The 17,212-nt window shown below is 54.2% G+C and overlaps 1 protein-coding gene across 1 annotated transcript in view; it reads right to left on the bottom strand.

The window, feature by feature from the left end:
• NPHP4 (nephrocystin 4) overlaps positions 1 to 17,212 on the bottom strand; it is an 80,379-nt gene that overhangs the window by 40,765 nt on the left and 22,402 nt on the right. The window contains exons 5-9 of the mRNA XM_081816815.1: positions 16,519 to 16,583; positions 14,366 to 14,521; positions 5,359 to 5,495; positions 3,434 to 3,615; positions 2,647 to 2,800 (exon numbers count right to left, since the gene is read on the bottom strand). Coding sequence (XP_081672941.1) covers positions 2,647 to 2,800; positions 3,434 to 3,615; positions 5,359 to 5,495; positions 14,366 to 14,521; positions 16,519 to 16,583 — 694 coding nt within the window. The remainder of the gene's footprint in view (positions 1 to 2,646; positions 2,801 to 3,433; positions 3,616 to 5,358; positions 5,496 to 14,365; positions 14,522 to 16,518; positions 16,584 to 17,212) is intronic.

Raw genomic sequence — 17,212 nt, forward strand, 5'->3', positions numbered from 1 at the left:
GCAGCGACGTGGGCCGAGAGGGGTGGGGCCGGGCACCCCACCGGGTCCATCACAGGCTTCTCTCTCCCTTCATATTTGAAATTTTCCAAAACAAAAAGGTTAAAAGAAGAAAAGTCAGACGTGCCACAAGGTTCACAGTAATCTAAGCAGAAGATGACTGGAATTTGCTTGGAAATACATCAAAACGGGTTTTGGGACATGGTATGGACAAAACAGGATTGCGCACGCAGTTGGCAACCACTGAGCTACCTGGTTCATTTTACTATGGGGTCTGCCTCAGTTTACGTTTGGAGTGTCCGTCGTACGAAGCTCTCACACAAGGAAAGAAAGGAAGAAAGACTCGCAGGCGGGATGCAAGTGAAGAGCGCGTTCCACGACTGCCTGTAGAGGGATCCGGGGCCTGCTGGCTGTGGCCTGTCCCCCCCCAACCTGGGCACGCCCCCACCAACACAGGGACACTCCCAGGGAAGGACGAGGGCCGGCAGCGCCCCTGTGCCCTCCCCCCAACGTGGAGACCTGTCCGACTCAGGCCCGCCCCCCGGGTTGCGCGGCCGCCCGCTACTCCATGCACACGGCAGGCAGGGACCTGGGACCGGCCCGGGACCCCCCCTTTACAGACTGCGCTGAAGAAAGCGCAGCTGATGGCCGTACAACGGAATCCAATACTCCGTGTTAGGAGAAACCTCCGCACCACAGGGAACCGATGAGCTATTACACACTGAGCTCCAAAGGCTCCGTGAAGCAGGAACACATGGTAAAACCACCGGCGCTGGTTAAGCATTTCAGGGAAGAGTTAACAGATAATCATAAAGTGTCACGTGACACACATCAGTTTCTGCGTACAGACTCCGTAATCGCAAGCAAACTGTAATTTAACATTCTGGAGGGAACACTCTCTACACGTACGCGAGACGCGGAGGGCACCAGGCCCAGGGGCCACTTGGCAGGCCCCCTCCATGTCTCCTTTCAAGGATTGGTGCCGGGTGGGCCAGCCCCGAAGCCCTCCCTCCTGGCAGAGTCCCCCACCCAAGCCCCGGGGCGCCCACCCCACACAGCCAGGCACACTCTCACACAGTTGCATTCCAGCTGCAATTTCTGATAATAAATAAAGAAAAGCGGAGCTTGATTAAAACTTTGGTGACGGTGTGTTCAGCCATAATCAGAACACCTGCCTCTAGATCTGTTCACCTGATCAGGACTGAATTATACCGACCTGAGGTGTAGACAGCCGAGAGCAGATGAGAAAATGAAACAGCACCTCCACTCGGCAGCCCCCTCCCCTTCCTAAGGCTCACCCCAAGACCGTTCTCCGTCCTGGTCCTCCATCAGCTGCGCAGCAACGCTGGCCGACCGACTGCCACGGAAGGTGCCTCGTCACCCTTTTATTTTTAATTTACACGTTAAATTGACATTTGCTTTTTCAAACGGAAAACCGAATCTTAAGTATAGCATGATTTGAGTTTTCCAAAGAATCTCCATCAGTGATGTAAATGATGTCTACACACTGAGCCCTGAGTGACACGGGGCTGAGGGACACCAACCCCCGCACAGTCAAAAGCCTGCGTGTAACTTCTGACTCCTCCAAAAACGTCACTACTAACAGCCCACAGTTGACCAGAAGCCTGACCAGTAACAGGAAGAGTTAACATGTATTCTGTATATAGTTTGTATTATACGCTCTATTCTTACAATAAAGTCAGCCAGGGGCGCCTGGGGGGCTCAGTTGGTTAGGCGACTGCCTTTGGCTCAGGTCATGGTCCTGGAGTCCCGGGATCGAGTCCCGCGTCAGACTCCCTGCTCAGCGGGGAGCCTGCTTCTCCCTCTGACCCTCCTCCCTCTCATGCTCTCTCTCTATCATTCTCTCTCTCTCTCAATAATAAATAAATAAAAATCTTTAATAAAAAAAAAAGTCAGCCAGGGCGCCTGGGTGGCTCAGTTGGTTAAGCGACTGCCTTCGGCTCAGGTCATGATCCTGGAGTCCCAGGATCGAGTCCCACATCAGGCTCCCTGCTCGGCAGGGAGCCCGCTTCTCCCTCTGACCCTCCCCCCTCTCATGTGCTCTCTCTCTCATTCTGTCTCAAATAAATAAATAAAATCTTTAAAAAAAAAAAAAAAGTCAGCCAGAGGAAATAAAATGTCATTAAGAAAATCATAAGGAAAAAAATATACTTAAAGAACTGTATTTACAAAAAAAATCTTTTTTGGTTGTAAGTGGACCCACACAGTTCAAACCTGTGCTGCTCACGGGTCAACTGTATTTCTTCCAACTGAACCTTAGGGACACTTACTTAGTTATGATACAGACACACAAAGTTCACTGTGAGAAAACATTTATCACTTGTGCAGATTCAAGCTTTACTGTACTTAATAGCATATGAAAAATACATTAGAGTAGACCCATTTTTCAAAATAATTATCGATTTAATATTTGTGAAGTAAGGCTATGGTGCATGCCCGTTGAACTACTGATTACCACCACCGGCAGAACATTCTATTACCATACAGACGGGAAATGACTAACAAAGCTATCACTGGGAAGAAGCGATTTCTATAATCCCGCGCTACCCCTGTTATCCACACTGCTGATGATCAGTAACTACACTGCTTTAACAGGAACAACATCGGTGGCGACTCTGTTTACCCTCAGGGCACGGAGGCCCGGGCCCTGCTCACCTTGCCGTCCAGTCCGGAAGGGCCGTTGAACACATACTCCAGCTGAAAGACGACGGCAAACGCAGGGTGACGGGCCGTCTCAGGGAGGCGGAGGCGGCTTCTCAGAACCAGAGCCTGGTTCCCAGAGCTGGGTCAAGAACACAGAGCAGTGGCGGGTCAGGCAGTGCCAGCAAGTGCCCCCAGCGATGCCGCTGAGCTCTGCTGTGTGTCTGGCCCCCAAGGGAGCTCCCAAACCCGAGCCCTTCTAGGTGCCTCAATCAACACTCGTTCCAAATCGCCAGAGCTTATGTCAGGAGGACAGACAATACGGCCAGGTCTCCAGGGAGGCTCATCCCCCAGGGCCAGCCTCTGCCCAGCCTCGCACGTGGCACCCCTCGGAGAGGTCTCTGATTCTGACTTGGGAATAGGGACTTCCTGCCTGCTGGTTCTCCACCGTACGAGACGCTGACCGCAGGCCCAGTGGGAGGAAAGCATGCCAGGGTCCCCTCAGACCCGAAGCAGCCACAGCTGGAGGCGCCTGTCATGCTAACTCCAGAACCGTCACAGCACAAACCAGGGTTCTTCCAACTAGACAACACTGAGGTCTGCTCCTAACGGGTATAAGCCAGCAAGAGGAAACAAAGGTACCAGGGAAAAAGCCCGGGCAGACAAGTGTACACTTCACATGCAAAAACAGCTCCACTTCGCTTTGATCCCGGTTACGTGCACCCTCGTACCTCCCAGTTCCACGGGGCCGCACCTCACACCCTGGGGAGAGTACCTGGCCTTCGAGGAGGAGCCAACTTTCCTGTTGAAACTGGCAGAGCGCGTCAAGGCCACGTCCATCTCGGGCACCAGCACCATCACCTGCGGCCTCTGCACGAAGCCCAGACCGTTGTGCACGCCCACGCGCAGGCGGCGCTCCAAGATCTCCAGCGCGCTGCCGTCCAGCGGAATGCCCCCCTAGGAAAGCACACGTCACCCAGAGTAAGTCCCTGGGCAGAAGGGCAGAAGCTCCCAGGGGAGAGGCAAGCAGAGAAGAAACTGTAACAGCCGTCTCAGGCATATACTTCTCAGGGCAATACACCCCAGCACACCCTCCCCCCGGAAGACCAAACTCTTGTTCAGGTTTCCATGGCTGAGCTCAATTCTCAAGATGCAGCAAATGAGCAACGGGGGACCCGGGGCCCCAGAGTGCAGGAGCCCACGGCCCCCGAGGTGCCTCTGCCCTCCCCTAGACTCAGACACTGGAGGCTTGGGGCCGAAGGGGCAGCAGGAAGAGGGAGCATATTTATGCAGTAAGTCATAAAACAATAAACACAGAATCTGCCCCAAAGTGATCGCTGGATATTAAAGTGTTTCATCTTAAGAAAAAAATGTACAGGCACTTTAACAAATGAACAAGGACAGTCCTCCAGGCGATTACTGTTTATTGAATTATGTGATTGTGGCGAAATGATTCCTGAATCTTCAAGTTTTCTTCATTGCCCATTAATCAAGCTGAACAGACCTAAATTCAGCCTATCAGTCTCTGAGTAATGAAAATAGGGTGATGGAGGTAACGGAGTAGCTACCAGTTGGACAGGAACAAAAATACAAAGTAGTAAAAATACATAATAGAGTGATTTTTATGGGAATACATAAAATTCAACAATGATGCTCCTAAAGCATCTGTGTTTCTATTTCATACGAGACATCATATGGAACTACCCTGTCAAAAATGGGCAGCGAGCAAAAAAAAGTCCATCTCATCGATGCGTGCGTGTGTGCGTCTAGGTGCGTGTGTGTGTGACTAAGACCCTGCTCACTTCAAAGACTGCTAGGATGGGTACCTACTGATGGAACCACTCATTGTCATGACTGAGAGTCACTAAAGGCCTGCAATGGGCCGATACTGATGCACTTTGGGTGCAGCGGTGAACTCAACCATGACCCTGTCCTCCTGGTACAAATGCTCCACAGAGGGACTGATAATAGAGCAATGAACAGGTAAGGAAACCAGGTGCTCTCGGAGAGAGCCAAGCACCTGGACAAAGGAAGCAGGGTGACACACGGACAGAGCCTGGTGGAGGAACGGGCCACGGCCTCAGCAGCACACTCAGGTGGCTGTCAGGGCGGTCGGGTTTGCACTGAGACCTGCAGCCTGAGGGGAGCCACGCAAGGGTCCGGACACAGAGCATACAGGAAAGTGAGCTCCCTGTCCAAAGGCCAAGTGGGGACAAGCTGTGGCCTGTGACAGCCAGGAGTTTATGGCAAATGTGTCACACAGGCAGGCAGAACTGGGCGCTGTGACGGGGAGCCCCCTTCGCAGAAAGCGGGTCTGCCGGGATAAAACGACTAAGACTTCTAGTCATGTCCTCGGAATGAGCCAAATGTCTTTGAGACATTTTGAGACAAAACGCAGACTATTTTATTGGTTTCCCTATGCTCATTTGGTGATTTAATTTACTTTTAAATGAAGACTGTTCTAAGATATAACAAAACTAATGTTAGGGTATCGAGGGAACAAAACCCGCATCACACCAAAGTTAAGACAAAGGGCTGGGTGTCCCTCGCAAGCCACTAAAAGAGGAAGCAGGCAGGACTGCGTCACCAGGGGCTGGGCGGTCTACCCTGGCAGCATCAGCGGCCGGCAGCTTCCCCACCTCTGCCCGGCCCCGCCTGCATCTCCACATTCAGAGTAAGTTCTGCGACGTAAGACAGTACCTCCCGGAAGTGATCGCTGATAAGGAGTTCCAGAAGCTCCTCCTCAAACTTCTCAAGGGAAGGATACAGCGTGAAGAATAAATCGTCCAAGTACCACGTGACAGACTTCTGAAGGCGAGGCTTTCGGAGGGCATCCCCTGAAACAACGAGGGGGCTCATGGAGCGTATCCGTGGGGACAGGACCACCAGAAGCACCCAGGGGCTCTCACCCACCGAGGTCCAGGCCGTGGCTCTAGGCCCTCCGGGGAGAGAAGAGACCACAGGCACAGCACTCAGACCGAACACTGAATCAGAACCCACCTCCGTTCACACCGAGACGCCAAGCTGATTAAACAAGCCCAGGTTTCATTTACAGCCTGATTCCTCCCCCAACCCTCCTCCGGGAACACATTTTATAATTCAGCAATCCAAAGAACACAGATTACAGAATGCAGGGTAACATCTGTTCCTATCAGTTTGGTTTCCCTTTATCACTGACTTCCTCTCTAGCAAGAACACAGCCAATGATGCCATTTCTTATTTTTGTACGTTTACCTTGAACCATTTGGAAACATGCAGAAATACTCATGAGCACATTAAGCCAACAAGCAAAAACACCGTCTGGGCTGACACCACAAGAGAAAAGTCCCTGTCCTGTGGGGAGGGGGGGAGCAGCCCCGACTGGGAGCTCCGTGAGGACAGAAGGGGTCGCTGGCTCCTGGCACGCAGCTCAGTGCCCAGTGCAGAGCGGGTGCATCAACCCTCGGCTGTGAGGGGCGCTGTCAGGTCTGCGCAGAGCCCTCCCCACCGGGCTCGGGCACCAAGGCAGGACAAAGGCCAAGCCGACCGCCTCCCCACGAGCACACAACCTGCAGGCTCTGCCCTCCCGTCCCCATCACTGCTCTGCTGCCCTCTGTCTCTTCCCAAGCTTTACACGTAAGAATTAAGGTGCAAAATCTTAGACCTTAAGAGCAGATTCCGAAGTCAGAGAAAGGAAAGAATTGGCGTGAGACTCGGCGCAGAGGGAGCGGCAGTGAGAGCCCTTGGTCATCCTGCAGGGAGGTAAGCCTGCAGCCAGACCCGGCTTCACCTCTGCGTGCACTAAGACCCCTAAAAACACCCTCTGCCACCTTCTGCCCCACTAATTCCACTTTTTGAAGCTATTCGGCAAAATTAATCAAACGTGGAGGCAAAGCATTATGTGCAAGAATACTCATTAAACATTATTTATAATAGAAAAAATAAGAAACAACCAAATGCTCACCAGTAGGGGAATGTTGAGCCAATTACTGTGCCTCCTTATAAAATGAGAACAAAACCCATATTGTCAGAGATTATTCAATGACTGAAAAATAATAATATTGTAGATGAAAACAATACACATAAGACTGTGTGTTAGATCATTTAATGCCAATTTTATTTGAAAACCTATGCATTTACATGTATGTAAGGATATGTACGGGAAATAATCACAGATGACTTTATTTCCTTCTTTATGGTTTTCCACACCTTCCCCATCACAAATATGCGTTAGATTCTGCATAGTTCACAAATATGCATATGCTTCTAAGAAATTTTGCACATTCCTTTCTGAATTTAAAAAGAGGTGTTTAAGCTGCTCCATGGATGAATCAGAGCCCATGCAAAATGCAGGTATAGTTACCACGGCCAGAAGTTAAAAACAACCCCATTAAGAGACGAAGGGGTAAGAAAAATGTGGTCGATCCATACATAGAATGTTAGCCTTAAAAAGGAAGGAAATTCTGACCCCTGGATGGACCTTGGGGACATTGTGCTCAGTGACATGAGACAGTCACAAAAAAGGCAAATACTGGACAGTTCCACTCACAAGAAGTACTTAAAGCGGTAAAATCAGAGGCAGAAAGTGGAAGGGTGGGCACAAGGGGTGGGGGACAGGGACAGGGAGCGAGCGTTTCCCGGGGCAGAGCTGCAGTTCTGCAAGATGAGAAGTTCTGGAGGTGGACAGTGGCGGCAGCTGCACAGCAGTGTGAATGCCCTTCCTGCCCCCAACTGCACGGTTTAAGTGGTTAAAACGGTGTCACACTACATCTCTGTTGCCACAATGTTTCTTTAAAGAACAGAAACGTACAAGTCCAACCTTCCATGAAATGGTCCAGCAAGGGTCTGAGGCCTGTCCTGAATTACGACCTTCCATCAGAGAAAGAGGACAGAAGAGGTAAGAGAGGGAGGAGCTAAAGCCGGGCGCGTCCCCCGCCGGGAGCCGCAGCTGCAGGACCACTGGCCCTGGCACCAGGGCCTCCCCACCAATGGGCCCACGGGCCGCCCGGCAGTTCGGGATCACTCATGGGGGATTCCAGAGAAGAAGAGTCAGGGCAGCCATGACCCTCTGGGCGCAGAGAAGGAAGGAGCGGGGACTGTCATCAGCAGGAAGAGGACAGGCCTGGCGGACACGACCGCCTGCTGGGGAGGGCTGAGTACTCTTGCCCGGCAGGCGGAAGGAACCGCGTGTCCTGAAACAAGGGAGGACACCGCGGTGGTCACGTGCACTCTGGGGCCAGGGCCTGGGGGCCAACCCCAGTTTCTAAACCTCGGTCTCCTCGGCTGTGGGAGCCGGGACGGTGCTGCGGGGACAGAGATAATACCGTCCACAGTGTGCTCCGTAGAGCGACCATGAACACAGAGTCACATACACACACACATCTCACCAGATTAATCCTAAATCCTCAGCATGGATTTAGGATTGTCCTGTACATTCTATTCTCTTTATTTTACAAGAGAATCGGGGCTCGGACGTGCTAAGTGACGTGCCCCAGGCCGCCCCACTCACAGGAACGAGCGTGAGGGAGACTCACATGTTTAAGCTGCTAAGCACACGTCCATGAACGACCAGGAAAAGCACTGTGAGAACTTCAGGGAGTGAGTGGATTCGCGGATACAGACTCCATGAGTAGCAAGGACGGGACGTGCTGGGAGCAGTGGACTCAGGCAGGACCTGGGGCGCCGGCTGATGCCAACCCTCACAGAGATGGGGGTGGTGGCAGGGACAGACAGACTTGTACATGTGCTGGGACCACAGCCCATCCCGCAGGGAACCTACCCACCCTCACCAGCCACATACAGAAACTAAAATAGTGGTGGGCAAAGGCCATTTCCCAGACTGACTTCCCTTGGGGATGAGTCCGTCTGGTTCCACGGCTCAAGGGGCAACACTGCAGGAATGGGAGCAAGATCCGGGTGTCCGGAAGGTGGCAGAGCCCAGTGCTTCTGGAAGAGGCCCAGTCCGGGCAGGAAGCAGGCTCTGCACAGCGCCCCCATGACAAGGTGGCCCCCGGGCCCAGAGCCATTAGCAGTAACAAAGAGTCATGACCCTGGTCTCACAGACAGGTGAGAAGCGAGTCCCACACACAGAAGTCAGACAGGGAGAGGAAAGATGGTTCTTCCACCAGGAGACGATACTGAGGAGCCACATCTGCACTGGGTAGAACCATCCGGATCCTGAGTGGTCCAGGAGGCAGGGCAGGACTAGGTGGCATCCGGCCGGCTTTCTCCAGGCCATGTTTTGTGAAAGGTGCAGGCTCTGGAGAAGGGCCTCCCAAGCAGAAAGGTGGCCACAGGGTGGCCACGGCAGAGGACAGTATCCCATGAAGAAAGAACAACAGGTCCTGGGGCTTGGCGCTTCCTAAGTTCTCAGCACTGAGCTTCACCAGCCCATTCCTTTGCTCCCCAAATGCATCTCCAGGGGCAGGTCCCAAGAATGTCCCCATTTTATGCAGAGCCTCTCCCCTGCCCACTCCCGCATCCCCCTCAGAGCAGCTTCACCATCTGAAGCGTCACCCCGTTCACTCCACCACCCAACCTCAGCGGCCAGGGCTGACGAAACCTCAGCAGAGCTGACCACCAGGGAGGACTCCTGGCCCTTGTGCTCTGCGACTGGGGCTAGCTTTCCCATGCTTGTTGCCAAGCCTATGGATGGGAACGCAATCCCAAAAACAGCACTGCTCCTACAGGAAAGTGGACCCCCTTCCCTTGGGGACCCCCACACATGCACTGCTGAGAAAACAGGGGTTACAGGCACAGAACAGACAAGAACTCCCTGTAGTGACATCCTCTAGGGAAGCGCTCAGAAACACCCCCAGAGGCCCAACAAGCCCCCCTCCCCATGAGGTCCTAACAGGGTCCCACAGCCTCCCCGGGATGCAGCTCTCCTGGAAGGGCATTTGATTCATCAGAACGCACCTCACCCGACAAACAGCATTGCAAGAGGGACAACAGAATGAGATGAGGGCACCCCAGGCAAGAGCGGAAAGGAGTCTGAGCCATCTGCGTTTCTAAAACACCTGTTGCCTTTGATGGCTGTGTGGGAGGACACATCCGCTCTTGCTTCAGTCCATCCAAGATATGAGTGCTCCACTAAGAGCCCGGCACTGTGCCCTCTCCCCAGCTCAGGGCCCGCGCACGCGGATCCACAGATGAATCACGGACAAACCCAAGCATCCGTGAACCCATTTAGAGATACAAGGCATACGCCAAACCCGGAGCAGTGGTTTGTTCTGGGGCGGTTCCCTGGGGAGTGAGACTGGAAGGGAGGACTTTCCGTGAAAATTACCTTTGTCAGGTAACAGCCGGAGCTCACACAGGGCGGGCACCAGCTCTGCTCCTGCCACCCCACCACCACCCCTGCCTACCCGCAACCGCGGCACCCACATGGGCCAATCCAGAAGGTGAATCCCAGCGAGGACCCGAGTGGCCCCGGGAGCCTGGGAGATGCGCCCCACAGCCGCTGAGGTGCTTAGATGCCGTCTGACCTCCAATAGCAGGTCGGCATGGGGGAAGCAGCATTTCCAAGGAGCACCTCAGGGGACTCCCGAGCAGGGACTCAGGAGGACCACGTGGGACACCAACCAGAACAGGCCACCATGGGGCAGACCGGTGGACACAGTTCCGACAAAACACTTCTCCAGAGAGCTCTGCCGAGCTCTGGTTTAACAGATGAGGACGCAGGGCCTGGACCAGCGCCCCGCCCAGGACGGGAGGGCCGACGGCAAAGGCCACTTCAGGGGCACGTCCGCATGAGCGGGCCTGCAGGATGGAGCGGCCATTCGGTTAAACCAAATGAAGGAACCACAGGGGGAGGCAGCAAGGAAGGAAGGGTGGGAGATGCACGTCACTGAGGTGGGTGTTCAAAGCCATGAAGAAGAGGTCAGAGTGAAGCGAGTCTGCAGGTCAGGGAAGAAATGCGTTGAAGGCTCCGTGTGAGGAGGATGGTCATGGAGGATGAGCACATGGCAAGGACAGCGGCCTTTCTCTGCCTCTCTGCCGGGCACACGCTGCTGCCAGCCACGGTTCCCAGGACTCCCCCTGAAGCACCACAGCCATCCAAACCATGGATGGTGGCCTGTGGACACGAGCACAGAAGACAGAGCCTCCATTCAGGTCTCCCCAGAGGCCCTGCCCACTCCCAGACGCTGCCAGTCCACGGCTCACTCCCACCAAGCCCCTGGCGGGGGGCTGTGGCCAAGCATTCCGGCCGCTTCAGACGCCTGTATGGTGTCGGCAGGCTTGGGGGAACGTGAGGCCCTCCGCTTTCCTCCAGCACTAGCAGCCCTGCGAGAAAGTGGGCCCAGGACCCCTACACCCCCCTGAGCACCTGGCCAGGAAGCCTCCCCCGGCACTCCATTCAGTCCTGGCACCGGCCCCTGGCCTTCAGGTCCAGTTCTAGAAAACAGGCTTCCCACTGATATTCATGACTAAGCTTTCAATGCACTCAGCTACTTTATGCAAAGCTCTGTGAGCGATCTGAGCCTTCTCCCAAACGAGAGAATTCCTGGTCCCGATCCCGCCAGACCACCCCCACAATGACCGAGGCAGCAGCACGCCACCGGGCACGTGACTGGCATGCAGATCCGCGGCCACGAGAGCGGGCCAAGGAGCCCCAGCATGGAGACTCGCCCTAAGCAGGGCACGGGGCTCCCCTTGCAAGAAGCAGCTTTCAGGAACATGTGAGCAATTACCCTGGCGCTGACGCGGCTGCCCAGGCCTGTCAAACTGAAGCAAGTAAAAAGGTCAGAACCAAGCGAGGAAGAGAAGACCACATGAGGGAGGCTGCATGGTTTTCCTGGCTGCAGAAGAGATGATGGACCTGCTAATCTGGACCGATTCAGAGAGCTTCCCTCTAAGAGCCGCTCGAGGACAAAGGCCTGCCTTCCTTCCGGGGAGTGACAGAGAGCCGCCAAGAGCGGTCACAGCTAGGACCTGTCATTTCCAGTCACTCCCGGGTTGAAAATTACTCTTCAAAAGTCAGTCCTCACACAGATGAGTCAAAGTGGGGGGTGGGGGGGAGCCTGGTGACTATGTCGATGTCCGTATCCTGGCCGTGACCTTGCATTACAATTTGGGGGAAACTGGGCAAAGGACACACAGAGTCTCTCGGCATTATTTATTAAAACCACATGTGAATCTAGAGTGACCTCGATAAAAATTCCAGTTAAAAACAACTCAATCTCCTGTATGGTGGCATTTTACAAAGGAACAAATATCCATATCCCCATACGGCACCAGAATAAAATCAGACCCTCTGCCAATTGCAAGTGAATTCCACTGCTGAAGCCAGTACCAGTCCCTGCCTTGGCCCTTGCAGGGCTATAAAATATTATTCAGCAAAGAAACCCTTTTCCAAGAGTGAGTCACAAAAGCCTAAAAGACCCTGGGCAGGATTTATAACACAGACAGCAGGCTCAGTGCGAACTATAGATCAGCCCGGTGAGCTGCAAGTCAGGGGAAGGCAGAGCAAAACGGGTTTCTTTTCTCAGATGGTCACCAGGGGACTTGGTGAGAAGCTGTGTTTCAGTCTCTCTTCCCGAGAAGAGGGAGTGTGCTCCCGCCCGCTGAAGTCAGCGCTCGCCCGCCTGAGCACCTCACGGCTCCAGTCCCAGGGTCCCTGGTCATTAGCTTTTAAACAACAACATAAACTGTCATCAGGGTTGCAATTACTCAGACACTGCCTGCATCCAGCAAGTGTCCAGCGACCAACAGGCTGCTCCACTGGGCGGGGGGGGGGGCGTTGGTGACAGGAAGCCACCAAGGTTCAGACTGCTCCTGAAGACGTGACCTTTAAGGGTGAGGCGCTGGAATCATACCCTGGTCTGTAACTGGCCCCTTTGATTCCCCAGACCGACATAAAATACAAGAGCAAACTCGGGGCCCTCGGAGCTGCGCTTTTGGCTCCAGCAGTGACCTGGAAGCAGCCCACAGACGAGATACAGTACTTCCAGGTTTGATCTGCAGCTCTACTGACCCCACTGGCAAGTCAGAGTAATGGACAAACCTCAGGCCCCAACCACCGTCTGCCCACCCAGAACCCCAGGTCAGAAAGACTTCCGTAAGCTGACTCGAAAGCAGGTGCGCACCTAGGATCTGGACATCAGCTCGTAGCACAGCAGTACTTAGGGGGCCGAGGTCTCAGCACCAGATGCAAGGTTGTCATGTTGTTTTCAATGTCAATGGCAATGACCATGCAGCATTCTGTCTCCCTGTCTGACCCCTCCTTCCCTCACAAGAGGACACAGGCAAATGACCGAGGGGGAGAAGACTTCCCATGTGGGGCTGTGGGTGGCAGGGGACTGGAGCTTGGTAAGCCATGGCAGATCCAAAGCTGGGACCCCTCCTCGGACTTGTCCTGTTCTTCGTTAATTTATCCTTTCTCATATATCATCATCTCTACACTGATGAAACAGTGACCTTGTGATGGTGACAACCACCACAGGCCCATCCCAGAAATTCCCGAACTCAGGTAACAATGTCTGCATCCCAGCATGGACCAGAACACCAAGTCATGTGCAAGGACACTGTTACTGAAAACATTCCCATACTGGAGCTGAGCTACCTCTTTTCTTTGGGGTCTTGAGTGTTTCTGTTCTAAGTCACACCCACGCCCAATCCCGCTCTCCCCAGAACAGAACAGGGAGGGAGCCCACCCCAGACGAGAGGGTCCAGCAAAGCCAGTGGGAAAGGACTGGTGTGGCCCCTTCTCCTGGATTCCTCAGAAGGTCAGACAAAAAGCCTCCGAAAGGGCCCAGAAGGAGCATGAGGCCCAGGTCAAGACCTGTCAGCAGGCCTGAGAGCAGAGCACACCTCTGCGGTGATCTCCTGGTGGTGAAGGCATTGTCCCTAACCCACCGCTGGAGAACCTAGTTCTAAAACACACCAGGACAGAGTCATGAGGCTTGAATGTGGATTTCAGTTTTCAAACATAATCAAGCCACCGCACACCCACGTTCACAGCAGCATTATGCACAACAGCCAAAAGGCAGAACCACCCAAGTGTCCATGGAAAGGTAAAAGAATAAACAAGATATGGTCCAGGATGGACCTTGAGGACATGATGCCAAGTGCAATAAGCCAGTCACAGAAGGGCGAATACTGAGGAGGGGCCCGGAGGAGTCACATTCATAGAGACAGGAAGCAGGACGGTGGTGGCCAGGGGCTGGGGGAGGAGATGCGGGGGCTATTATTTAGCGGGGACAGAATTTCAGTTTGCGGACATGAGAAAGTTCTGGAGGCAGATGGTGGTGATGGTTGTACAAGAGGTGAAAGTACTTACTGCCACTGAACTGCATACTTACAAATGGTTAAAGTAGTAAATTTATGTTATGTCTATTTTACCACAATTTAAAAATAATAATAATCAAGCCCCTGATATGGTCCAGTAAGGCTGAGAACTAGCAACAGTGGTTTTCCTGACCTTGGTCATAAAGACATGAATTGTTTGTCTTACAAAAGCATTTCCCAAGAGAAGAAAACAGAAATAACTTGAGGGATGCGAGATGCTGCTCAGAAGGGACTACAAAGAGAGACGGCGTTGCCCTGCTCCTCTCCCTCCCCCTCCCCTCCTCCCCCTCCTCCCCTCCCACCACCACCCCTACCAGGCTGTTTGCTGAGGGTGCTAGCCATGCCCAGCCCACCCCCCACCACAGAGCCTGATTCCTGCGAGGTCTGACCATCAGCTAACACAGACTCACCAAACGGAGAGAGACAGAGCGGCCCTTACCCTTCTCTCCGTGAGCTGGAAGGAGGCCGGGTATGTGCTGCAGACCAGACACCAGAAGGTTCTCGGGAAGAAGGTGGAACACAGGCTCCAGGAGCGGGTGGGGCCGGAGGGCGTACTGCAGGCTACAGCTCTCAAGCAGGGTCATGTGTCTGTTTTCTGGGGGAGAAAACACCTATGTACAGCTGGGACCAACGGCCCTCTCGGTCAAGCCAGCCAATAAACTGAGCATCTAAGAAAGAAACACCACAAACAGGAAATGTATTTTTCCACGGAGAAAGGGGAATTGCTCTGTTAGTTCAGCCCAAAAAGCAAAAAAGAATCAACCCTTAGTAACTCTGCTAAAACTGCAGTGACAGAGATACTTGTTTTTAACGCAACTTAACAAAACTCTCCTGCTCACCTCCCCCCGCAACCCCCGAGTGGTGAAGTCCAGGCACTGCCTGGTCCCCATTATCAGAGGGGGGCTAGAAGGCACCTGGGCCCCAGCCAGCCTCCCTCTCCCACTGGGCAGCAGGACCAGGCCCTGGGGGCAGCATCCTCTGAGACAGAGCCCTGCCCTCAAGGACACACGCTCCGCTGGGGCAACCAAGACACAAACACACCGATACCCAGCACCAGGGAGAACGGGATCGAACCCCAGGAGAGGTGCAGACAGCAGACAGTGAGCTAGGGGAAGTGGATGAGGGAGAGCATCCTGGAGAAAGCAGCAGCTGAGAAGGGCCCAGACACAGAGCTCCAGAGGGTGGAGGGAACAGCACCTAGCAGCCACGCGGCCCCTCCTCAGGCACTCCCACACCACACAGCCTTCACACACCGCCCCAGGACAACATGCTGCTTGTGCACATCCTTCCAGAGGCCTGATCCAGGGGCACTTGGCTGGCTCAGTTCACGGAGCACGTGACTCTCGATCTCAAGGTCATGAGCTCAAGCCCCACGTTGGGCGCGAAGCCTACTTAATATAAAATAAGAAATTAAAAAAAAGGGGCGCCTGGGTGGCTCAGCCGGTTGAGCGACTGCCTTCGGCTCAGGTCATGATCCCAGGGTCCTGGGATCGAGGCCCGCATCGGGCTCCCTGCTCCGCGGGAAGCCTGCTTCTCCCTCTCCCACTCCCCCTGCTTGTGTTCCCTCTCTCGCTGTGTCTCTCTCTGTCAAATAAATAAATAAAATCTTTAAAAAAAAAAAAAAAGTCCTGATCCTAAGGATGCCCCAGGACACAAAATGCTGGCAAAGTAATGATTAGACTCAACTGAGAAATAACCTAAGAGCCAATCTTTATCAGTAAAATTAAGCTTCAGACTAATCCCTCCTCTACTGTGAAATTTTCACCAAATTCAGCAGGCAGTGGAAGGGATGGGGTTGGCTTGATTTTTAACTCAGGCCATGGGGCATACTCAAAATTCCCATCACAGAATCCAGCCAACAACTCAAAGACACAGAAAGTCACCCTCCCAAACAGATCCAGCTCCAACCACTGGACCCCCTCCACACCCCCTGCCCTGGGCCAGCATGGGCCTCCACCCCAGGCCTCCAAGATGGCTTCCACTGGGCGTCCCCGTCCATCCTCCACACGGCCGGCAGCCAGAGTGGGCCACACAGCCCTCCGGATCACGGAGGTGCGGCAGGAAGCCCTGCTCTGCATCAGGCAGGCCCCCCGGCTGCTGGGCCTCAAGGAGGATGGCGGGCGCCCCTGCAGGACGGTCCTCTGCAGTCGGGTACATGTGGACGGCCTTGCCGAGCCGGACAGAACCCTTGCACCTCGAAGTGAAAGTTTTCTGGTGCCGGCGTGTCCGCTGACAAACAGCAGCTACTTCATCTGGTGCGCACGGCCGCCGCCCCGGAGCCTGGGAGGCCCGCAGCCCTCCCTCCCAGCGGCTCGGGGCTGCCTCCCGGGGCCATCTGCACGAAGCAACACCCTCCCCTCAGGCCAGCGCATCACGGCTCCTGCAGCTGTATCAAAAATCCAAGCCCATGATACACTTTGCCCTAATCCGCTTAATAAATCAGCTAAGCTGACACTGGTTTAGGCTGAGAAAGAGCACAAGATGGACTCAAAGCGGGTAACCCTCGCGAAAGTTATAGGGAGGACAGGAGGAAGGACGGGAGGACTTCCACGACAACGCCGCAGGCCCGGCCGGGAGGGCCGCATCTCTTACGTTCGACGGGGTCCTGGAGCCGCGGGTGCAGGAGGGCTCGGGGGGTGCCGTGATACAGCCTCAACCTGCAAAACAAGCCCACAGAGCGCACGTCAGCCCTCTGCATCGTGCCTTCAGTCCCGAAACGTCAGCCACACTTCTCACCCCACACCTGCTAGAGCCTTCTCAACGCCATACAATCGCATCCTCTGCAGAAAAGAGACGGCCGAGCCGAGCAGCCGCCCCCATGCCCCCAGAGCTCCTGGCCACACACCTCCAGGGCACAGACAGCATCGCCTCAATGCACCCAAGACCCAGGGGCTAGAAACACTACACCAAGGAAATTTATCACCTCTGACGCGTCCCACGAAAGACAACATCTGAGGAATCCTCAAGGCTGTGTATCTAGAGCAGTGCTTCTCACCCACGGACGACAGTGCCTCACAGAGGACACCGTCCGGAAATATTTCTGATCGTCACAGCTGGGAAGGGAGGGGGAGTGCTTCTGGCATCTGCTGGGTAAGGCCTGGGATGCTCTAGCCCCGCCCAGAGTGACAATGGAAACTTCAGCCCCCAGCTGACGGGGTGACACTGTTCGTGAAGAACATACTATTTAGCACCCACGGAACCTTACTGATGTGGGAAACAAAGGCAGAAGAAAAATGATTACTACCTACAGCCCAGTGACAAGTCCTTGAAACAGGCACAGTGACCT

Source organism: Leptonychotes weddellii, chromosome 4 (assembly GCF_054177405.1).
Source record: "Leptonychotes weddellii isolate Sample4059 chromosome 4, ASM5417740v2, whole genome shotgun sequence".
In the NCBI taxonomy this organism is placed as follows: Eukaryota; Metazoa; Chordata; class Mammalia; order Carnivora; family Phocidae; genus Leptonychotes; species Leptonychotes weddellii.